This window comes from Oryctolagus cuniculus, chromosome 1 (genome assembly GCF_051225735.1).
Source record: "Oryctolagus cuniculus isolate XC-2025 breed Fujian yellow rabbit chromosome 1, ASM5122573v1, whole genome shotgun sequence".
NCBI classification, from domain to species: domain Eukaryota; kingdom Metazoa; phylum Chordata; class Mammalia; order Lagomorpha; family Leporidae; genus Oryctolagus; species Oryctolagus cuniculus.
In genome coordinates, this window is record NC_142867.1 from 1,532,506 (window position 1) to 1,554,554 (window position 22,049).

The following is a 22,049-nucleotide window of genomic DNA, read 5'->3' on the forward strand; positions in this document are numbered from 1 at the left end:
ACAGACGGCGCTGGCCGGACGCCCCCGCCCGCTCGCTGGTGCCCGGAGAGGACGTCCTTCCTCGCCCCACCGCCCTTTCTGCTTTGCTCATCTGACTTCTTGTAAACTTTCGCTTCCCCTCCAGGTCCTTCCCGCCCTTGCTGACCACTCGCACTGGGCCTGTGCGTCCGCTTGGCCCCTCTGGAATTTCTGATTCTGCTGACCCAGATGCCCTGTGAGGCCAGGTTTCGGTCAGGCCTCCCGGTGAGCATCTGATTAGGGGCCTCGGCCTCCCCCAGCGCCCGGGGGACATCTGGTCACCCAGGCCTGTTCTCAGCAGGAATCCTGCTGGGGCAGTCCGGCCAGAACCCCACCCGCCGCCCTGGCCTTTCCTCCTGTGTTTCCTCACTCTCCATTCCCGACCCCCTCCCTCCCCTTTCTGCCTTCTTCAGGGCCGGGGTTGCCATCCCCTCAGCGGGGTCCACGCCTGGGGACGGCACTGCTGTGTGCGTCGGGGTGCACAGGGGCGGGCACCGCTGGCGCAGGGACCTCGGCCCCTCGGCCCCTCGGCCCCTGGCCTGGGGAGCGGGGTCTCCTCCCCAGAGCCGTCAGTGCCTGCGGGTTGTTCTGTGACTCGCATTCCCCGCGCGTCTGCCCGGTCAGGTCAGGCCCTTGGCCCTAGGGGCAGCGGAGCCCTTCAGAACTGCGTCTCATGATGCCTGCGTCCTGGCCCAGGGCCCCACCTGTCTCAGGGCGTCTCCCTCACCCCTCCCTGCAGAGCCCCGGGCAGGGCGTCAAGGCCCAGTGTGCACGTACGCAGCCTGGCAGGTGGACGCGCCCCGGCCTGTCCCGGGCTGTCTCCTGATGCTGCACTGAGGTGGCCCCTAGCCCCCTCGCCCGTCTCGCCCTGGCCCCCTTGCAACAGAGCACACGGCGGGCGGAAGGGGTCTCAGCTTTATTTGCAGATCCCAGGGGGTGGGGACAGCAGGGACAGAGACGTAGGGGGGCACAGAGGTGGCCCCTAAACCCTCAGGATCACCACGGAGCCCCAGCAGGAGCCAGGGCGTGGGCCTGGGAGTGCGAAGGGGCGAGGGTCTCTGCCGCCGGAGGGTCTCAGCGGCCGCTTCACTTCCAGCGCCCGCCGACCTTGCCCTTGGCCGTGGTGCCAGCCTTCTTGCTGCTGTAAGTGGGAAGCGAGTCGTTCTTGAGAGCCGGGGTCGGGCCGAGCCCTGGCCCCAGCCCCAGCCCCACAGACCCTCTGCCCTAACAGCCTGGGCCCCTCCGGCTGTGCTCCCGGCGAGGGCCCGGCCCGGCGCCCGACTTCCTTGGCACACAGCTGGCTCCTGTGCAAGCTGCGTGGACTCACCTGCGCCTGGGCTGGCGGGCGCGCACCTGGATGGTTAGTGTGGTTAGGAGCGAGGGCCGGCGCAGCGAGCTGGGGCCCCTCCCTGCCCTGTCTTGCCGCGGCCACTGCCTTCCCCGCCACACTGGCCTGCTCGGGTCTGCGGCTCAGGCCCGAGAACCAGGCGGTGGCTGCGAGGGGAGCGTTAGCCCTGGACACGGACAGGGGCTCAGCAAGGCCTCCGGGCAGCCGAGGCCAAGCTTTTCCACGCATGCTCTTGCACACGCATGCACGCATGCACACACACACACACACACACACAACTCTCCAAGGGACCTGTTCCAACCCCTGACCTGCACAGCAGGGACCTGGGGCAGGGCGGGGCTGTGGGGACACCGTGACCAGGGAGCTGGTCCCTGGGAGTGGCAATGGAGAGAGAACCCCTAGAACACAGCACCCCCAAGTAGCCCTGGAGCTACGGAGCTCCTGGGGCGGAGACGGCCCACGGGACATTGGTGGCTGGCACAGCCGTGGGGTGGACCTGCTGGGGGGGGGGCTCCGGCCCTTGTCACAGGACCACTGTCCCGCCCCCTCGTCCTGACGCCCCAGCCTGGGCCCTCCTGCGTACAGGTGAGGAAGGAGACTGCTGGCCCCAGGGCACGGGGTGGTGATGGAGGGGTGGTTAGTCTTTGTTACCGCCCTGCTGAGGGCCGGCCGCACTGGCCCTCTCCTGGGCCCCAAATGGCCGGGCCGCGGGTGGGCAGGCGGCGGCCAGCCCCGTGGGCAAGCCAGGGGTGGGCCAGGCTACTCACTGCTTCTGGGCCTGGTCGATGCGGCTCCTAAGGTTGGTGATCTGCAAAGGACACAGGACTCACTGTGGCTGGGCCAGGCCTGGCGTGCGCCCGGGAGCCCGCGGGGTCCTCACGGCGGCCACGCAGCCTCTTGTGCTGGCCCGAGGGCCGGCCGCTCCCTCTCGGACTCCTGGCTCCTCGCACGGGGGCTCGAGGCTCCGACTGATGCTGGTCTGCACTGGCCCCGCTCCCACACAGCCGCTCAGGAGCCAGCCCTTACCTTGCAGCCTGGACGCGGGGCAGGGGCCTGGGGTGGGCCCCTCCTTCCAGCCCGGACCCCCTGCTGGCCGCTAAATCAGGGCCACCCCAGGGAGGGGGCTCCCCTGCCCCTCGTCCCAGGGCTCCCTCCTGCTGCCTCGCTGGCTGCCGCCAAGGGCATCGGGCCTCGGGGGCCAGCGTGGCAGGCAGAAGGGACCCCTGGGCATAGAGTGGGGGGGGGGGGACAAGGGCCCGGCGGGCTGCGGCCCCCGCCGCCAGCGTCCTTGGTGACCTGAGATTTTGCCATGCAGTGCACACCGCGAGCCGGCCCAGCGCGGGCCTGGCTACTTACAACTTGGCCAGCATCTCCACCCTGGCCCGGACATTCATGATCTACAAAGACCAAGACGGTTACGGGGCTGGGCCCCTCCGTGCTCAGGGACAGCAGGGGCCCTGGGAGTGCATCTGGGGGCAGGGGTCCCTGACGCAGAGGGGACGCTGGGCCTGCCCCGTGGAGGGCCTGGAGGGTGGGCGGTGCAGCCCTGCCAGGGCACAGCTGCGGGGGTGTGGCCCTCCTGCAAGTGCTCAGGTGACGAACCTGGGGCACAGACCAGGGGCCACAGCCGGCAGCCACTGGGCGGCCCCGACCAGGGGCTCCCGGGAGACTCCCTGCTTAAAGAGGCCGAGCACCTGCCCTGTGAGTGAGGAGACCCCCGTCCCACCCAGGCAGCGCCAGTGGCCACGTGCGGGGGTCGCCAAGGCTGCACCTGCCTTGCAGCCCTGCAGGCTTTTCCCAGCCGCAGGTGTGGGTGGGTGTCACCCGCCTGGCCCTTGGTGGCTTCAGGAAGTGCATCCCGGGATGGCTCTGCCAGGCCCGCACCCTCGCGTCCCTTCCCCGCCCCCAGGACCCAGGAACTGGCGGCAGCGGGCGGGGGTGGGCGTTGGGCGGCTGGGAACAGCTGACCAGGCCTTCCCAGGCCCAGGTGCCCCGCGCAGGGGCGGATCCGGAGGGTGACGGGGCGGTGGCCCCGGCTGGCGGGGGGGGGACGGGGCTGGAGCAGCCCAGGGCCAGAGGGGCCTGGACTCACGTCGTATTTCTGGCGTTTCAGCTTCTCCCCGAACTCGAACTTGTCGGTCTCGAGCTGGTACAGGGTGTCCCAGAGCTCCTTGGCCTTGTCCCTGGGGAGGAGGGAGAGGGGCGTTGGGCTGGCCGGGCGGCGGGGGCGGCGGGGGCGGCGGGGGCAGCCGGGGCAGGGGAGGCCGGCGCGGGCGCGCACCTCAGCTTCTCGTCGCTCAGGTGGTCGATGTTTAGCGGCTTGCGCCTCTCGGCCAGGATCTTCTTCTTCATCTCTCGGGCCGTCTGCTTCTTGCCTCTCTTCTGGTCGGCCTGGGAGGGGACAGGGCCGCAGCGGGGCCGGGTCTCAGGGGGGGCCGGCGGCACCAGTGAGGCCTGAGGGCGCTGCCCCCGGACCTGAGCACCCGGCTCACCTTGGCCAGGTAGCTGCTGTAGTTGGCGCCCATGGAGGACAGCGCCTTCTTCTTCTTCAGGTCCTCCTCGGCCCTCCTCTTAGCGTCCTCCTCCTCCCTCCGGGCCTTCTCCTCCTGTGGAGACCCCCGCGCCCCAAGACCCTCAGGGCTGCACCTGCCTGGGTTTAGAACTTTCTGGAAGGAGGCTCGGGGGGGGGGGTGGAGGGGACTGCAAGGCGGGGACCCTTAGCCAGAGGCCCCGAGCAGGGCCTGGGCGGAAGGCGGGGGCGCCCTTCCTGGGGGCTGGCGGAAGCAGGGGAGCCCCGTCCTGGGCTGGGGCCCAGGGGCCGCCTCACCGCCAGTCTGTTCTGCCGCTCCCGCTCCTTCTCGGCCCGGATCCTCTGCTGCTCCGCTCTCTCGGCCCGGCGCTTCTCCTGAGGCCACACGGGGGTCAGCCGGGCCCCACCGCCCCCCCCCCCCCCGCAGCGCCAGGGCTGGGGGCTGCCACTCACGATCCTCTCCTTGAGGGCCACCAGCTCCTCCTCCTCCTTCTTGCGGGCCTCGAAGTGGCTGTCGATGAGCGCCTGCAGCTCCATGAGGTCCTTGTTCTGCCGCTTCTTCTGGATGTCCTGTGGGCGGGAGTGGTCAGCCCGCCATCCACCCACGGAGAGGCCCCGGCCCTGCAGCCGCCTGCAAACTAAGACTGGCAGGGGGACTTCGGCCCCCGCTGCTGCCCTCCCAGCCACTCAGGGTGAGCCGGGCCCTGTGCAGCCATGAGGTCAGCAGCATCCCTGGCCTCATTGTCCCCCCAGAGGCCCCACACGGACCTGGCGGAAGGCAGACTGGAGAGGGCACATGGGTGTGTCAGCAGAGGTGGAAGGGCGGAGGTGGGCGGACGGATGGACAGGTGGACAGATGGACAGGTGGACGGGTGGACAGGTGGACGAGTGGACAGGTGGATGGGTGGACGGGTGGATGGATGGACAGGTGGACGGGTGGACGGATGGACAGGGGGACGGGTGGACATATGGACAGGTGGACAAGCGGATGGGTGGACGGATGGACGGGTGGACGAGTGGACAGGTGGACGGATGGACAGGTGGACGGATGGACGGGTGGACAAGTGGACAGGTGGACGGATGGACAGGTGGACAGGTGGACGGGTGGATGGGTGGATGGATGGACAGGTGGATGGATGGACAGGTGGACAGGTGGACGGGTAGACGGATGGACAGGTGGACGGATGGACAGGTGGACGGGTGGACGGATGGACAGGTGGACGAGTGGATGGGTTGTGAATGAAGGCATGGGCAGATGGAGGGATGGATGAGGTGGCTGGATGAGTGGATGGGTGGATATGTGGCTGGACTGTGGATGAGTACATGGGTGGGTGGATTGTGGACTGTAAAAGAATCGATAGATGGATGAGTGGATGGATGGATGTATGGATGGGTGGGTGGAAGGATGGATGAGTGGAGGGATGGATGGGTGGGTGGGTGGAGGGAGGGACGGATGAGTGGGTGGAGGGAGGGATGGGTGGATGGATGGAGGGATGGATGGGTGGGTGGAGGGATGAGTGGGTGGAGGGAGGGATGGATGAGTGGGTGGAGGGATGGGTGGGTGGGTGGAGGGAGGGATGAGTGGGTGGAGGGATGGGTGGGTGGAGGGATGGATGGGTGGGTGGAGGGATGAGTGGGTGGAGGGAGGGATGGATGAGTGGGTGGAGGGATGGGTGGGTGGAGGGATGGATGGGTGGGTGGAGGGATGAGTGGGTGGGTGGGTGGAGGGATGGATGGGTGGAGGGAAGGATGGGTGGAGGGATGGATGGATGAGTAGGTGGAGGGAGGGATGGATGAGTGGGTGGAGGGATGGATGAGTGGGTGGAGGGATGGGTGGGTGGGTGGAGGGATGGATGAGTGGGTGGAGGGATGGATGGATGGATGGGTGGAGGGATGAGTGGGTGGAGGGAGGGATGGATGAGTGGGTGGAGGGATGGGTGGGTGGGTGGAGGGATGGGTGGATGGGTGGAGGGAGGGATGGATGGGTGGAGAGATGGGTGGGTGGAGGGAGGGATGGATGAGTGGGTGGAGGGATGGGTGGGTGGGTGGAGAGATGGGTGGGTGGAGGGAGGGATGGATGGGTGGGTGGAGGGATGGGTGGGTGGGTGGAGGGATGGATGGGTGGAGAGATGGGTGGGTGGAGGGAGGGATGGATGAGTGGGTGGAGAGATGGGTGGGTGGGTGGAGGGATGGATGGGTGGAGGGATGGATGGATGAGTAGGTGGAGGGATGGATGAGTGGGTGGAGGGATGGGTGTGTGGGTGGAGGGAGGGATGAGTGGGTGGAGGGATGGATGGGTGGGTGGAGGGAGGGATGAGTGGGTGGAGGGATGGATGGGTGGGTGGGTGGGTGGAGGGAGGGATGGGTGGGTGGGTGGAGGGAGGGATGGGTGGGTGGGTGGAGGGAGGGATGAGTGGGTGGGTGGAGGGATGGGTGGGTGGGTGGAGGGAGGGATGCATCGATGATGGGTGGGTTGTGGGCGGGTGGATGGAGGATGGAGGGATGGGTGGGTTAATGGCTGGATCGTGGGTGGATGATGGATGGAGGAGAAGGAAGGGGCTGTCTATTCTTAGGAGAGTTTCCTCTGATCCGGGAATGAATTATGGCAGAGCTGCCTGGAGCCGGGACCACCCAGCTCTGCCTTCCTAAGAGGGGGAGGCCTCCTGAGGCCGTGCCTGGAGCCTGGGGGTGGGGCCTGCGGGTGGCCAGCACATCGATCTGGGTGCAAACTTACATCGAAGTCTACTTTCTCTCCTTCCGGGATCTTAGGAGCAGTGAGTCTGCAGGAGAGAGGAGGTGGGGGTGCTGGTGAGCAGGTTGGCCTGCCCCGGCCTGCCCCAGACCCAGGCTGGCGCCAGCACCCTCACGCTTGGCCTGAACCTCGCCCTTAGCAGATGGATAGCCCTGCGTCCCGAGAGCCTGGCCCCTCGGGAGGATCTCAGCCGTTTTACTTTCCTGGGGACCTGGCCATTGCCGGGCCCGCCTCACCCTGGGCCCGTCCAGGCGGGCACCCCCGGTTTCTTCCCCAACACCAGCGGCCAGGTGGACCAAGGAGGCCTCCCGGGCCGGGGCGGCACTGGCCCCGTGCCCGAGAAACGCACACTGCTCTGCGGAGCCGTCGGCAGCCTCTCCCCAGCCTTTTTTTCTGGGGGCCCAGAGGAGGGCGGGGAGGTGGCTAGGAGGAAAGTGCTTTGAAGAGGAAGCAAGCCCCCACCCCAATCCATTCCAGATGGAGCCAGGAGTGAGCGACAGCGAGAGTTCCTTAAAAAGAAGCCGAGGCAGAGAGCGGGGTGCAGCGTGGGTCAAACGGGGCAGCACAGGAGGTCCCTGGGAGGGAGGGAGACCAGATGCCGGCACGCAAATGAGAAACGGATGCTTGCGGAAGCATCGCGCGTCCGAGGAAAAAAAAAAACCAGCGGCCCAGGCCAGGAAAAGCGCTTTCCCCAAACCCCGGGAAGACTTGGTGCCCGCGTGCAAACCGAGGAGTAAGAGAGCAGGGCGAGAGCGAGGGGCTCGGCCCACGGACAAAGCCGAGGCAGGACTGCGGGGCCGGCGGCCATCAGGGCGGGCGCGCCTGTGGCCCTGGAGGGCAGGGGGTGGCACGGCAGCCCAGCCAGCCGTGGGGAAGGCAGCCCAGCGGTGGGGGCCCCGCGCCCCCAGGCCGGCCGCGCGCTCTGCCCGGGTAATTCCAGTTCTGGGAACGCAGCCTAAGGCAACAGCCCTCAAGAGGGAAGAGACCTTGCCCTTGGCGTTATTTATGATCGTAAAATATTAGGGCAAGCCCGGGAGAGGTTAGCAAAATGCCGGTTTGTCCAATTGATGGAATATTATGTGGCCATTCAAAATATTTAAGGAGACTATGTGAAAACATGGAAAAATACTTATGAATAGTGCTAAGTTTTAAAAAAGCAGATCTCGAGGTCATATACACAGCATGGTGTTTGAAAAACACACAGGGTTGAAGTCTGTTTTCCAAGCCCGACGCATGGAAAAAGAGCCGGGAGAAAGGAGGCCTTCTTCATGTCCCCCGCCGCCACGGCGGCCGGCCCTGGGCGCAGACGCACAGGCGAGCTTTTTAACGTTTTTTTCTTCGTTTGATTTTCACGTATTTTCCAAATTTCCCTTAATGAGGTGTTTTATTTTCATAATGAAAACACAAACAATTTTTCTAAAATGAGAAAATATCTTGGGAGCCGGCCCCACGTTCTGTAAAGTGCAAACGCGGCGGCCGCTCTCCCAGGAGCCCCTGGGGCGCACCAGCCGGGGCCCCCAGGTCCTTCCCACAACCGGCACCAGGGGAAGCTGCGTTCCAAAATCCATCTCTGAGAGACCCCCGAGAAGGGGCTCAGGGGCCCCCCCGAGAGCCCCCACCCCACCCAGGCAGCTCCTTCCATGTTCACTTGCACACTCAGAGCCCTGCCTGGGAGACCCCCACCCCTACCACCAGTACTGGGGCTCACGGAGTGGGGTCCAGAGAGGCAACACCTCCGACCTCTCCTCTGCTCCCGCCTCTTCCTTCCTCCCGCTGACACCCACCCTGCTGGACCCCTCCTCGCTTTGGCTGTAGCCTCCTCTCGCAGGAAGCCCTCCTGGCTTGCCCTGGGCCTCCCCAGTCAGTGTTCTGGGCCACCTCAGCATCACCCGTCCTGTACCCCTGGGCTTCTCCCCTCGCACCCCAGCCCTGGGCCACGCTGGTACTCACTTGGGTCTTGGCTTCTCTTCTGGAGACCCCAACGATGCGGCATGGGGAGGGGGAGAGAGAGAGCAGGTGAGAGACGGGCGGGGGGCTGCAGGTGGGGGCCTACTGGGTTCCCACCCGCGGGGCCGCCTGCCTCTTCAGCTGAGCCCACCCTTTCCCTCCGGGGCCTCGAGAAACAAGAGGGTCTTGTCTCACTCCAGGGTCACAGGAGAGGGGCTTGGGGTGGAGACACAGAGGGGCAAGGAACACAGGAAAGACGAGGGAAGGGGGCGGGGGGGCCAAGGCGCACGCGGGCGAAGCGGCGAGGCCAGGCCGCAGAGCAGGGGGCAGAGCCGGCCGGCCGCGACGGGGACAGCGGGCTCTCACCTTCCTCCTCCTCCTCCCGCATGTCCTCGAGGGCGTCTTCGTGGCGCGAGGCACAAGCGCACGTGCGAGAGAAAAGCCGCGGCTGCGGGCAGCGTCCGGCCACGCGAGCAGAGCAGCGGGCGCCCCCCTCCCCTGCCCCGCGCCCAGGCCTGGCCCCAGGAGCGCCCCTGGCCCGGGCTGGCGACTTCTGTCTGGGGACAGGGTGGGCGCAGCTGGGTGCCAATGAGGACCCCCGCTCGGGATGGCCTGGCCGTGAATGGCGGGGTCCCAGGGCCCTGGCTGGCAGTGCCCCAGCGAGTCCGAGACCACCTCCACCTCCTGCAACACGGGGCCCAGCCTCCGCCCTGGACCATGCCTAAGACCCTGACCCCTGCCTTCAAGGTCCTTCCATCCGGGGGCAGCCCCGAGGCCACGCCTAGACAGCCTCTCTCCCCCAAGCCCAGGCCAGCTCCATGCACGGCCTCGGCTTTCTCTCCCCTCTAGCTCTGAGGAGGCCGGGCCAGGCCTCTGTGGACCACGGCTCCACAGCTCCTCCAGGCCTGCACACTGCCTGGGCTGACCCTGCCGCTGTCCACGGGTGCCGCTTCCTTGGACAGGGCCATCCATGCCCTGGGTTCCCTGGGGAGGTCCCGGCCTGGCCCGGCCCGGCCCGGGCACAGCTGGGGGCTGTGGCTGGCCACTGTCCACGCACACACAATGCTCTCACCCTCGGGGGGAACTCAGGCCCAGTGGGGAGGACCCTTGCTGCCTCGGGGGCTGTGGCTGTGCCCACAGGGGGCTAATAGCCCTGTACCAGGGCCCCTGACTGGACTCTGCCTTCCCTCTGCCCAGCAGCCCCCGCCCTGGGGCCCCCCCATGCCCGCCTGGGTGTGTCTGGCAGGAGAGATGCAGGGCCTGAAGCACTGGGCGTTTGCACGCATGCCCTCGGCCACGCCGGGTCCCCAGCGTCCCGCCCCGGCCTCAGCCTGACCTGCTGCCTCTCCCCCCCGGCCCTGCACTGCCCTGCGGCCTCACCCGCTCTGCTCCCCTCCTCTGGTCTGGTCCGGAGCCAGGTGGAGGCCACCTGCCCTCTTCGCCCCCTCTGCTCCTCCCCACCCCCACCCTGGCAGACCCCGAGGGTCCCAACGGATACCCTGGCCTCAGCACTGCCCGTCCTGCTCCTTCCGCCTCCCTGCTGCTGCCCAGGAGGGGCCCTGCTGCTCCCGGCTCCGACTGCTCCCTGCCAGGGGCACAGAGCCTGCCCGTGCCAGCCAGGCGCCCTGGGCCATTGCTCCAGGCTGCACCGTCCCACTCTGTGTCCAGTCCAGAGGCTTCACAGGGGGAGGGGGAACAGGTGCATGCAGTGGGGGGGCCTACCTTCGTGGACTTCCTCTGTGGAGCAGCACCATGGAGGGCAGAGAGAGAGAGAGAACCAGGAGTGAGCAGGCCGAGTGGGGAGAGTGGGGGAGGGAAGGGGGGGAGGGCGGAGGGGCGGGGTCCGAGCAGAGCCAGGCTGTGAGTAGGTTACGCGGCCCTTGTTCCTTCTTGCCCGGCTCCTGCACGCGCCCCCGTGGCCATGCGTGCCACGTGGCGGGGGAGGCGCGTCACATACCTGGTACATGAACTTCGGGGGCTAAGGAGGGCCGTGGAACAAGAGGCCAAACCGCGGGTCAGAGGTCAAAGGAGAGGGATCCGAGGTTAATGGAAACAACCAGGTGCCCCTCCAGCCCAGGAGGGGTGGGAGGTGTGCAGGAAGCGAGCAGAAACCGGTCAGAACCAGCCTGGGTGTCCCCGCCCCCCGCCGTCCCAGCCACCACATCCCCAAGGCCTGAGGTCCACAGAGACTTGAGTTCCTCTCCCTGCCTCGGGGTAACCAGGGCCGGGGTGCCGGGGTGCCGGCTCCCGCCTTCCCCAGCCCCGCCGCACCATGGGCCGTGCAGGGCTGCCTCGGCGGCTCCCTACGCCCTGCCGCCCCTCTGGACGCACACCCCCTTCCTTTGCTCAGCCTCGGAGGAGCTGGGAGCCCCTGGGGCAGAGGGCAGCTCTGTCCATCCTCCTGTCTACACCCCAAGCAGTCCACAGTGAGGGTGGCACCTGGCCTGGGGCCCCGGGCTGGCCAAGGGTTCGGCCACCACCGTGGGGACCCTGGGATGGAGGGCTCAGCCCACACCCGGCCCATGGTCTCCCCACTGCAGCCTGGGCAGATGATGGCCCCAGGGAGTGGCCGGGCCCGGGGGTCCCACGCCCTTTCTGGTGAAGCATCGGCTGCGGTTAGTGGGTTACGTGGGGCCACATGTGGGGGCCCCTTGGCTGGCTGGGCCTCGCTGTCCCCCTGCCCCCACCCCGCGAGGCTCCAGCCAGGCCCCGGGCCCCACATGGGGACCAGAAGTCCTGTGTCTCGTACCTGGCTCATGGACTTCTGCAGGGCTGGGAGCTGGGGCGTGCAGGGCGGGAGGAGAGAGGAGAGGTTAGAGGAGGCGGCTGCTGTGGGGGGAGGTGGGCTCAGGGCCGGGCCGGGCTGGGCCCCACTTACCTTCCTCCTGGGCCTCTTCTGAGCAGGGGGGAAGCCCGGCAGCAGGAGGAGGTGGAGAGAGAGAGAGAGAGGCGACAAGGACAGGTGTTAGGGAGGGGGCTGAGAGCCTGCCTCCTGGAGAGGGAGCCCGAGGGGCCCCCGGCCCGAGCAGGAGGGCCCGCAGGGACTCCCACCAGAGGGTCCCCGACGCGGCCTGGGGTGTGGGACCCGAGTGTCCCTGTGGGGGCCTGGCCTCCCCCCACCCCGACGGAGGTGGGGGCACCCAGAGGCTCTGGCTGAGGCGCCCGCTGCAGACGGCTGCATTGTGGCCCTGGCCCAGGGCTCGGGGGCCCGCCTGGGGCGGCTCAGCCTCCTGGGGCCCGGAGAGCCGTGGCCGGCCCCAGGGGGCCTCGGAGGACACCTGCTGCTGTCTACCTTTTTGGAAGAAAAAAAGTGCTTTGCTCACGCTGTTAGGGCAGCCAAGTGTTTTCAAAATCTTTTCACAACATAGCACCCAGTACTCCATGGAGGACGGCCCTGCCTGGTACAGGCACGGGCGCTCTGGGCTTAAGTGGGTGCCCGGGCTGGGAGAGCTCCCGGGCACGACTGAGCCGCAGGCCGGGAGGGTCTCAGCTTCCAGCCCAGGTCACAGCACCGGGCAGCGGTGGGACAGGGACATAGAGACAGAGACACAGAGACAGAGGGGCAGGGGGACAGGGAGGGAGAGAGACCCTCCCGCCCAAGCCCGTGGTGTTAATGAGTGAGAATCTTAGTGACCAAGTCCCAGCCCCCCGCACACACCATGGACACACAACGATGCGTGCATTGCAGCCCAGGGAAGAGGGGAGGTTAACGGCGCTGGAGACTTAATTAACGATCGAGTCGTGAATCGTTAATCTCATGATTGCATCATTAATCGTTAATCCCGTTAACGATTGATGATGATCATTGGTGAAGGGTTAATGGTGAGGAAGGCGGCGGCTAATGGCCCAGCCCGAGGAGGAGCGGGCAGGGAGGGGCTCCGCTAGGAGGGGAGGGGGAGGGGCCTGCGGCTGCCGGGGTTACCTTCCTCTTCATACTGCTCTGTATTGGGGTGGAACAAAAGAGAGGGGCCATGTTAGCCGGGGCCGGCCCCCACGGGAGGAGGACCAAGGACCAGCAAGTTCCATCCCTGGACAGGCCAGGGATGGCTGCCGGGGCCCTCGGGCTGCAGGAGGAAGTGGGGAGGGGTCGGCTGGCCAGCGGTGGTGGAGGGGGATGAAGCCAGGAGGTGGAGCTGACCCTCTGTCTCTTCTGCCACGCCGGCGTCCACGCGTTTGCAGGGCGAGCAGGTGGAAGGGGGTGTGTTGTGGGAGGGGAGCCCGGAGCCCACTTTTGGAAACGTGGCCAGGCTAGGGGTCCCCAGGGGGCAAGTGCTGTCCACAACCAAGCCCTCCCCAAGGGTGCAGCTCTAGAGAGAGGGAGTAGTGGACACACTCACCCTCAACGTGTTCACTGCAGGAGAGAGAGAGAGAGAGAGAGAGAGAGAGAGAGAGAGAGAGAGAGGCTGGGTAAGGCAGCTTGCCGGGGACGCTGGTCCTCGGGTCTCTGCAGAGGCTGAGGCCGGAGGGGAGGGACACTGGCTGGGGGTACTCACACTTCCTCGTCAGACATGGTGGCTGCTGGCTGCCGGCTGCTGCTGTGGAGACAGGGCCCACGGGGTGGAGGCTTAGAGCTGCTCCCCTGGAGGTGGAGGGGAGGCCCTGGAGGGGGCTGCAGCGGGCAGGGGTGCAGGTCCACTCTGCCTGGGCAGGTCCACCCCGTGCTCTCGGGGAGGCCTCATCAGGCCGCTCCCAGCCCTCTGCACCCCACATTCTGGTCCCCGGCCTGCAGCGGGGGGCCCGGGAGCTCCAGGAGGAGCCAGAGGGGGTGGCTCCATCCAGGGCCTGTCCTGCTGCTGGGGGTGCTGGGGGTGCCCTGATGGAAGCTGACACCTGCTTCTTGGGGGCCTCTCTCCAGTGGGCCACTCTTCCAAAGCCACAGGGCGTGGCCGTGGCTCTGTTCTCTTGTCCCCTTCTCCACCACACCTGGAGGCTGAAGCCCGAGCTCTGTGCTGCTCCCAGCCCAGAGCCCTTGGGGGAGGCCCATGTGTGCCCCTGGGGACCGGGTGGGCGGAGCCCCAGCTCTCCCAGGCCCTACAGATGCTCTTGTATTTGTCACCATCTACAGGAAGCCCCCGGTGGGGGCAGGCAGGCGTCCCCCATCTGGGGGCGCTGGTGCGGGGTCCGCTGGCCCCCGGGACCAGCCGGCTGCCCCACACGCCTGCACCGTGTCGGCCGGGGTTTGGCCAGATGAGCTCCGTCACAGCATCTCACAGCCCACAGGCAAACCTGGGCTCTATAACTCCCCCCACCCCCAGCGTGGTCTCAGGTGGGAGCTGCCCTCCAAGCCCCCAGGACGACCAGGCCACGTAGAGGCTACAGCCCGCTCTTCCCTGCATCCCGCCCAGTCCCCCCACTGGCTGCTGCCATGTTGACTCATCCAGGGGCCCCTCTGGGGGGGTAGTGAGGGGCTGCAGGGCCTGTGGGGGGGTAGCACCTGTCGGCCCCCGGAGGGTGCCAGGGCTGGGTTATTTATAAGGCGCCAGCAGCAGCTGAGATGTCCAGAAATAGCAAGATGCCTCCACCCGAAACCCAAGACGGTGGGGTGGTGCCCCGCCCCCAGCCCTCCCCACTCCGGCCCTGCAAGGTGCCCCCAGAGGCCCTCGCAGCGGGAGAGTGCCAAAGTCCACTTTCCAAGCAGGGAAATCGAGGCTCCTGCCCACCCCGGGGTGCTGTTCCCTGCACTGGCATTTGGGCGGGAGTCCAGCTTCGGCTCTGCCTGCAGGGTGGGGTTGGAGGGCGAGGTCTGGCTCCTTGGGCCCAGAAACCATTCTTCCTCCTGCCACTCACCTGCTGTGGGACATGGCCACGCCCCTCGGCCGTCTCCCCACCCCATCAAAGTCACCTCCCCCCAGCCTCCGGTGGGCGAGGGTGCCCAGGCGCTGACCTCAGCAGGGTAGGAGGGGTGGGCGGGGTTCCTGCTGAACACCTGCTCCCCCCAGCCACGGGCCAGGTGGGACAGGAGCCCAGCACCCTTCCTCCCTCTGTCCGGCTGGCAGCCTGGCCACTTGCACCCTGACCTCCACCGCTGGGGCACGGCGAGGTGGAGGTGAGAACGGCAGTGTTGGAGGCCAGGGCCACGCAGGGGCCAGAGCTATGCGCACTCCCTGTCGGCTCCTGGGAGCGCCCCTGGGGAGGCCATGGGGCGCCGGGCAGCTCCCTTCGCGGGTGCTCCGCCTCTCCCACTCCCTGCTGCCCCTGGCTGTGGCCTCCAGGTAACCCTCACCCTGGGCCTCCTCAGGAAACCTCGGCCCCAGCCGGCCTCCCTCCCACCGCCGTCTGGCGCAGAGAGCGACAGGTGTGGGGCCAGCCCCTCAGGCTCAGGCCTCCCTTTGCCAACCCCGAGCCCCAGAGTGCCCCCCGAGTGCCAGGTGGCCTGGCCCCTGCAGGAGGCCCCGTCTGCCCCTGCCTGGCGGGCGGCTGTCGCCGGTACCCACCTACGGGTTGATCTGAGAAGGTCTGAGCTCCCTGTCGGTGGGACGGGCTGCAGGCACTGCCTGGGCCTCCGGCCCTCATGTTATAGGGACACCTGATCTTCCCCATCAGCCCATTGGCCAGCGGCGGGTTAGCCGGGCGTGGGCAGGGGCAGGGGCTGTGCCATGCAGGCCCCTTACCAAGTATAGGAAAGGATGGAGGAGGCCTGGAGGAGGTGGCAAGGTCCCCCCCCCCCGAAGTGTCAGCTTCTATTTTTACCTCCAGCAGCCGACTTGGTCTTGATGGACGGGGCGGGGGTGGGGGGGGCGGAGGAGGGTGCTGGGTGGCCCAGGGGACAGAGCCCAGGGCTCTCCTTGGGTCAGGTCACCCTGGGGACCCCCAGAGCAGGGCCCCCCTCCCTGAGAGGTGTCCCACGGGAGTGGACATTTTACCCGGAGAAGGGTCTGCCCAGTGGGGGCTCCATCACATCCAGGGCCCCCGCCTCTCCGTCAAAGGAGCAGCTTTGTGTCCCGGGGACCCCTGGGGACAGAGGACCCTGCGTCCTCAGCCCTGTGGTGTCGGAGCCCTGCTTCGAGGCTGGGCTGCTGCGTGGGTGGGCGCAGGGCAGCAGGCAGGAGGGGTGCCAGGCAGCGGGCTCTGCAGTGCTCCCCACGGCCGCTGCCCCCCTCCCCCCGCTGCCGCTGCAAGGCCAGGGCCAAGCCTCTGCTGTCTGCCTGGGGGCGCCCGGTGTGGGGATCTAGACCTTGGTAGGCGCAGAGCAGGGGGACGCTCAGGGTGGACAGACGTTCCCTGGTGCCAGCCGAGCCTGGGCTGTTCTCCATCCAGGCTCCCAGGTCGGGGAAATCGAGGCCCTGAGTGGCGGGAGCGGAGCCCTCCCAGGGTCTGCAGGTGGGCACAGCCATGGGGTTGGGAGAGCTGCCCAATCCAGGACTCACGTCGGGGTCCGCAGGGCCAGTGCCTGTGGCTGGTGAGGCCCAGGAGGCAGGCGAGGGCCCTGTGTTGGATGAGGGATGAGGGATGGCCCCAGATTCCTTGAGGCCCCGTGGGAGGCTCTGCGGGGCCTCACCTGAACCCCCCGTGCTAGAGATAAGCCGGGGCTGGGGCAGGTGGGTCCACCTCGCCCCTCTGCAAAGTCTCCCGAGGTTGGTGCCCTGGGCCCCCTGCACCAGCCCTCATCCTCAGATGGCCGAGGGTGGGTGACCCGCGCCCCTGGTCACCTTGGACTGGCTCTCTGCCCCCCAGGGTCCTCTGTGGAGCCACTGCACCAAGGCCCTGAGTGGCTCCTAGTCCTGGGGAGCCAACAGCACCCCCAGGTCACTCCCCAGGCTCAGCCACCAGGACCTTCAGCGCATGGCCAGGTGCCCGTGTCGGGGCAGGCACTGGGGACTCAGGGAGGTCTTTGGGGCGTGCCCGCCCTTGGGGGCACCAGGGGCCCTGCAGTGACCCTGCTTGGCCAGCAGGGGAGGGTAGCTGCCCGCTCAATGGGCCTCGGCCTTGGCAGGTGCCGTCCTGTGAGGTCAGAGGGACGGGCAGGTTTTATTTTGGGTCTGGGCGACCTCTCCCTCGGGGCACGGGGCCTGAGGTGCAGCAGGACGGTATAGAGCGGGCACCACGGGACCGGCCACGACAGGCCTTCGACAGGTAACCTCACCCCGGTCCCACCTGACCCGGAGGGGGCAGGGCGGGGACCTCCCCGCGGGGGCAGAGAGGTGACTGGAGACTGTCTGAAGTGCAGGCCAGGGACGGGGTGGCCCAGCTGGCTGGGCTGGGGACTGCCTTCCGCCTGGAGCTGGGCTGCGTTGGGCCTGGCCCCACGGCAGGGTCGGGGCTGAGGACACTTCTGGAGGTGGACCCAGAGCTGCGCTCAGGAGGCAGGGAGGTGGCAGTAGGAGGGTGAATGGCCTGAGTGCAAGGGTGGCCCCCAGGGTGTCCCTCGCTGTGGGTTCCTGCCCCCAGGGCACGTGGCTGGGGGCGCCAGAGCCCACAGGACCCCAAGTCTTGCCTGGGTGCCCCGAGCTGACCCAAGTGTCTGAGCGGGCCCAGCCTGCCCACCCCTCCCCCCCGGTTTGTGCCCTGCCAGGCCCAGGATAGGAGCCGCTGACGCAGCACTGTGGACTGAGCCACCCCAGCCACGAGGCCGCTGCCCCCATGCCCGCATGCCCCCTGGGTCTTGCAGGTTCGTTGATTTTTGTCTGCAGACATTGTAGGTGCTGCGTGGGCAGAGGACCCGCGAGCCCCTGGGCCTGGGGAGCCTCTGGGAAGCAGGAGTGGACATCCCTGCGGCCACAGGGTGGGTACCGCACCCAGAACCCGAGCTGGGCCACGGCCGGGCCACGGTCAGGAGGGGCAGACCCGGCCCAGCGGCAGTGGGACCACCCGCGCTCAGTGTCTGGCACCGGCCGTGGCCTGTGGCTGCTCTGCCTCTTGTCCTTGGCCACCACGCCACCCGGGTTGGCCAGGAAGACAAGGAGCCTTGTGGGGGAGCCCCCAGCTGGGCAGACCATGGCCTGGATGCTCTGTCAGCAGAGGGGTGTGGCAGAAAGCCATGCCAGCTCCCCACACATGTGGCCGTGGCTCTGGGGGCCATGCCAGCTCCCCACACGCATGGCCATGGCTCTGGGGGCTGTGCCAGCTCCCCACATGTGCGGCCGTGACTCTGGGGGCCATGCCAGCTCCCCGCACCTGTAACCGTGGCTCTGGGGGCTGTGCCAGCTCCCCACATGTGTGGCCGTGGCTCTGGGGGCTGTGCCAGCTCCCCACACGCATGGCCGTGGCCCTGGGGGCCGTGCCAGCTCCCCACACGCATGGCCGTGGCTCTGGGGGCCGTGCCAGCTCCCCACACGCGTGACCGTGGCCCTGGGGTGTGGCCGTCCTGCGCTGTCCACGCTTGCGCAGCAGAGTGTGACTGAGGCCTCTAGCGAGCAGCTGAGTGGCACAGACCATCAGACGCCAGGGCCCCGCCGAGCAGGAAGCAGGGGCAGCAGCCCCGCCTCCCACCCCCACGCACCACGTCCCTTCCCACGTCCTCCACCTCCTTCCTCTTCTTTCCTTCTTGCCCTCTGCCTCCATCACCCAACTGTCCACACGTCTTCATCTCTCACCTGTCCATCCACCCACCCACCCATCCACACACACACACACCCACTCATCTGCACGCCCATCCACCCATCCACACACACACACACACACACACACACCCGTCCATCCATCTGCCTGTTCATCCGTCCACCCATCCACGTACCCATCCATAATTTACCCAGGCATCCACCCATCCACCCACCAACGCTGCACTGGCTAGGTCCGCAGTGCTGGGATGGAGGCTGACCCCACGGTGGCTCTTGCCGTCAGGGGGCACAAACCAGGGTGTAGCTCCCAGGAGCACGCGGCCTCAGGTGCTGGGAGGCTGCGCCATGACAGCGGGAGGCCAGGCCCCAGCCGCGTGTGCGCCTGACTGAGGCGAGCACGCCTGAGATCCTGCAGGAGGCCACAGGACGGGACAGAGGGCCTGGACCTCAGGCCACCGGGCGCTGGGCGGGGGCGGGGTGGCCTGGCCGCTCCCCCCCCCCTCCTGGAGCAGTGAGTGTGGGCGGAGCCAGCGCATGGGGATACAGGGGTTGTTTTATTATGCAGGACACAGGCAGGCGGGGGCTGCAGCGGGGAGGGGGGAGGGAGGGACGTGGCGGCCTGAGCACCTGGTGCAGGTGTTGTGGCTGTCGATCTGGGGGTCACCTCGCGGGTGCCCCGGGGTCCGAGTCGGCGTCCACCTTCCCTGGGAGCTCTTGCCTCTTGGTGGGTGGCGGGCCCTTTAGCCAGGGCTCAGGGGTCTCTGTTTCAGCCCTGGGCTGTGAGAGGCAGGGCTGCTGGGTCACACAGAGCGAGAGCAGCGAGGCTGGGGTAGGCCTGGGAGCAAAAGGCGAGTTGGAGGGCCAAGGCTGTGCCGCGTTGGCAACAGGAGGCGCCGTCTGAGCTAGGGCGGGGGAGGGCACAGCCGCCTGTACCTGCAGTCCAGGGTACCTGAAACACAGGCGGGGGTGCAGGCCCGTGAGGCCGGGCTGAGGACGGGCCCCAGCCCTGCCGGCCGCCGGGCCCAGCCCCTGCTCCCCCTGCACGCCCCTGGCCTCTCTGGCTCACCCTCTTCCCCCTGTCGGGAGCAGGCCCCCAGCCTCAGCCGCCACCTCGGAGATCTGCTCCCTGGGCCGGGTCTGGGGCCCTGCGGTGGGTGGGGGAGGCTGCCCTCCACTTGCCCCCTGCTGCCTGCCAGCCTGGCCGACCCCCGGGGCCAGGCCCGCTGGAAGGCAGCCCAGGGAGGCCTCCTCCGGGCCCTTCCCCCAGCACACAGCTTGCTCTGCGGCAGCCGGGGGGCCTCCCTCCTCTCCAAGCCAAACCCCCCGGGCTCGGCCCCAACGCCATTTGTCAATGTCCTTGCAAACACGTGGCGCCCAGAAACGCAGGCGGCTTGGCCAGGACCACCCCGGCCAGAAGGGCTGTGGGGGGGTCCCGTTCAGCAGAGCTCAGCGAAAAACGGCTCCCACCTTCCGGCCCGGGCACCGCCGCGGAGGCCCCCTGGCCGCCGGCCCTGGCCGCTGGCTCCCTCGGACAGGCGCGCCTGCGGTCGGCCCCGAGACTGCGCGGCGCCCCTCACGTGTCTGCGGGCGGCCGGCTCTTCCTGCCCGCGGCCACGGCCCCCGGCAGCCAGCCAGGCTCAGGCCTCCCACCTGGGCTCGGGTCCACCCCTGACCAGACCCCTCTATCCCTCCCAGTCCAGGCTGCGCCATGTTCATCTCGGCCACGTCGGTGTCCCTGGAGGCGGGCGGCGCCGGCGCCCAGGGGCCACCCGGACCCCCGCCGCCCCTGCTACCCAAGCCCGGCAAGGATAATGTCCGGCTCCAGAAACTGCTGCGCAGGGCGGCCCGCCGAAGGACCGCGGCGCCAGGGCCGCCCGCCGCGCCCTTGGCCTTCCGCGCCTCGCTGTCCCCCGTGAGCGAGGCCAGCCACGACCCGCCGGAGACCGCAGCCCCGGTCCCCGCCGCGCCCCGCTCCCCGCACACGCCCGTGGTCCCGCACTCCGCCTCACCCCCGCACAGGCCCGCGTTCTCCTTCCGCCGCAGCGCGCATGCAACTCCGGCTGCCCCCACCCGAGAACCCGCCCGCACCCCCATCGGCTTTGCCTCTGTGCCGGCCCCCACCGCGGGAGGAACCCATGTCACACATGTGCACCTGCGGCTGTCCCCGAACCTGCACACCGGGACCCCTGAGCCCCCCAGGATGGCCCCAGGAGGGGGCCCCAACGGCAGGGACCAAGACACAAGCCCTCTCAAGCCCCCGCCACTGATTCCAGTGGCTCACATCCGTCCGCTGCCCACGGGAGTCCCAGCAGCCAGTCCCCAGCCCGAGGAGCCACCTGTAGCAAGGCCGCCGTCCAGCTTCCAGGCCACAGTGCCCAGAGAAGGTGGCACCAGGGTTGTGGTGCCCATAGCCCCCACCTACCGCTCACCCTGCAGCCCGGCTATGGCCCCCGAGGCTGTGAACACCCAGGATGCCCCAGGGGCTGGCCCTGCCCCAGAAGCGGGACGGGTGTCCACGCCCCCCCGGGTCTCGCCCCCTCCGGGCCCCCAACCGAGCCCCCAACCGAGCCCTGTCCCCAGGATTGCACCCAAGCCCCAGGTCAGCGGGTGGACGCGCCTGAAGAAGCAGCTGATGGAAGAGACGGAGGAGCCCCGGTTTCCGGAGCCCAAGCCGGAGCCCAGCCTGGGACCCCCGCAGCAGGAGGCGCCCGCCCCAGCCGGCCCTCGGCCCCCAGCCTCCCGGGCCTCCCGGATGTGGGACGCGGTGCTGTACCGCATGTCCGTGGCCGAGTCCCGCAGCCACCCCGGGGGGCCCGAGGGCGGGCAGCGGCCCCTGTCTGGCCTCTCCCGCCTGCCCTTCCTGTGCAGGCCTAGATTCGATGCCCGGAAGCTGCGGGAGGCGGCCCGGCCCCCTCCCTCACTCCACACCATCCCGGGGCTGCCCCGGCAACCCATGAACTTCAACCGGACGGCTACCGGCTGGAAGCTCCCGTGAGGGGGCGATGGCCGCCAGGGCCCAGGACCAGGCGTGGACAGAGGGGCACTGCAGGGGGAGGTGGTGGTCGGGGAGGAGGGTACAGGTGGAGAGGAGGAGGATGGTGGCTGGAGGAGGAGGTGGCTGCAAGGACAGAGCGGGGTCTGCGCGGAGGGTCTGTGGGGGGCTGATGGGGCCATCTTGGGGAGGGGTCTCCTGGGGGCAGAGGGCAGGGTCAGCTCGAGCCTCTGCTGCCCTGCAGAGCTAGGGGACCGGCCTCCTGTTCCTTGGAGGGTAGGACTCAGGCCCTGGTGCTGTTGCCTGTGGCCACAGCATGGCTGCCTGGCAGGCGGTGGGGAGTCAGATTCCCCCCATCCCAGGGCCAGGGTGTGCAGCACGGAGACCCCAGGCCTGGGTGGGCGTGAGCAGGGCTATGAGGAGGAAGTGGTGGGCAGGCTGATCCTAGAGACCCAGCTCCGGCGCATCGGGGGCTGCAGGCCGAGGGGCATAGTGGGGGTCCACTGAGGGGAGCGGGCGCAGGCGACCAGACGTGCCTCGGCCAGGGATGGGCCGCGTGCTCAGCGCCAGGGCTGGGAGCACAGCAGGGCCTGGGGGAGCAGCCCCCAGTGTGCAACACTCCCAGCTTTGCGACGCTGTCAGCCGCGGGCAGGGGAAGGAAGCGGGGGCTGTGGGTCTGGGGCCCTGGCACTAATAAACACAGCTGACCTACAGGGCCGCCACTTCCTGTCTTCACCAAGGGCTGGGGCTGGGGACGTGCGGAGCCCCACGCGGCCCTGAGCCGGGGAGGGGCCCAAGCTGGGGCGGGAGACTCCGAGACCGGGTCCTGTCCCTTTGGAGACTCTGGGTCCCTGCGATCTTGGTGGGGATGCCAAGTTCCGGGGGCTCCGTGCCTGCCCCCACTCCCCTAAGGTGCCCGGCTGACTGGGAGGACGCCCCAGGGAGCTGTGGGTGTCCCTGTGTGG

General features: G+C 68.4%; 3 protein-coding genes across 68 annotated transcripts in view; 1 reads left to right on the forward strand and 2 right to left on the reverse strand.

Annotated features, from left to right (window-relative positions):
• Nucleotides 1-918: 918 nt before the first annotated feature.
• Nucleotides 919-18,480, reverse strand: TNNT3 (troponin T3, fast skeletal type). 41 transcript variants are annotated; one of them, XR_016211245.1, is made up of 18 exons: nucleotides 15,030-15,084; nucleotides 13,089-13,130; nucleotides 12,933-12,946; nucleotides 12,518-12,535; nucleotides 11,474-11,491; nucleotides 11,345-11,374; nucleotides 10,553-10,573; nucleotides 10,318-10,332; nucleotides 8,962-8,997; nucleotides 8,599-8,617; nucleotides 6,631-6,676; nucleotides 4,350-4,466; nucleotides 4,194-4,271; nucleotides 3,859-3,972; nucleotides 3,648-3,757; nucleotides 3,459-3,549; nucleotides 2,134-2,763; nucleotides 919-1,159 (listed from the first exon to the last, which is right to left on the reverse strand). XR_016211245.1 is itself a non-coding variant. In XM_089300717.1 (18 exons), the coding sequence occupies exons 2-18, from the start codon at nucleotides 13,103-13,105 to the stop codon at nucleotides 1,105-1,107; spliced, it is 840 nt and encodes a 279-aa protein (XP_089156843.1). In that variant the 5' UTR covers nucleotides 13,106-13,127; nucleotides 18,308-18,480; the 3' UTR covers nucleotides 919-1,104. The 41 variants fall into 41 exon arrangements, 36 of the variants coding, with proteins under 36 accessions (XP_089156843.1, XP_089156741.1, XP_089156700.1 ...); XM_089300717.1 differs by lacking the exon at nucleotides 15,030-15,084 and adding an exon at nucleotides 18,308-18,480 and having other exon boundaries at nucleotides 2,134-2,174; nucleotides 13,089-13,127; XM_089300615.1 differs by having other exon boundaries at nucleotides 2,134-2,174; nucleotides 13,089-13,127.
• Nucleotides 16,563-21,797, forward strand: PRR33 (proline rich 33). Of its 3 annotated transcripts, XM_089309869.1 has the most exons (3): nucleotides 16,584-16,668; nucleotides 17,108-17,203; nucleotides 19,788-21,797. In XM_089309869.1, exons 2-3 carry the CDS (start codon nucleotides 17,184-17,186, stop codon nucleotides 21,085-21,087), a joined length of 1,320 nt encoding a protein of 439 aa, XP_089165995.1. In that variant the 5' UTR covers nucleotides 16,584-16,668; nucleotides 17,108-17,183; the 3' UTR covers nucleotides 21,088-21,797. The 3 variants fall into 3 exon arrangements, with proteins under 3 accessions (XP_069915764.2, XP_089165995.1, XP_089165966.1); XM_070059663.2 differs by lacking the exon at nucleotides 17,108-17,203 and having other exon boundaries at nucleotides 16,563-16,668; XM_089309840.1 differs by lacking the exon at nucleotides 17,108-17,203 and having other exon boundaries at nucleotides 16,591-16,668; nucleotides 19,793-21,797.
• LSP1 (lymphocyte specific protein 1) overlaps nucleotides 18,628-22,049 on the reverse strand; it is a 30,070-nt gene continuing 26,648 nt past the window's right edge. For 23 of the 24 annotated variants that reach the window (XM_089310726.1, XM_089310673.1, XM_070059315.2 and 20 more), the window contains one exon: nucleotides 18,628-19,041. The gene's annotated coding sequence lies outside the window, so the exon portion shown is untranslated. The remainder of the gene's footprint in view (nucleotides 19,042-22,049) is intronic. The other variant, XM_089309967.1, reaches the window with a different exon arrangement.

Coding starts and splice junctions, on each gene's coding strand:
- TNNT3 (XM_089300717.1), bottom strand. Junction 4,467..6,630: donor GAGAGAAAGTAGACTTCGAT/GTAAGTTTGCAC, acceptor TCCCGCCCACAG/GACATCCAGAAGAAGCGGCA. Junction 1,160..2,133: donor ATCGACCAGGCCCAGAAGCA/GTGAGTAGCCTG, acceptor TCCCACTTACAG/CAGCAAGAAGGCTGGCACCA.
- PRR33 (XM_089309869.1), top strand. CDS start 17,184: ATGCCCCCTGGGTCTTGCAG. Junction 17,204..19,787: donor ATGCCCCCTGGGTCTTGCAG/GTTCGTTGATTT, acceptor TATCCCTCCCAG/TCCAGGCTGCGCCATGTTCA.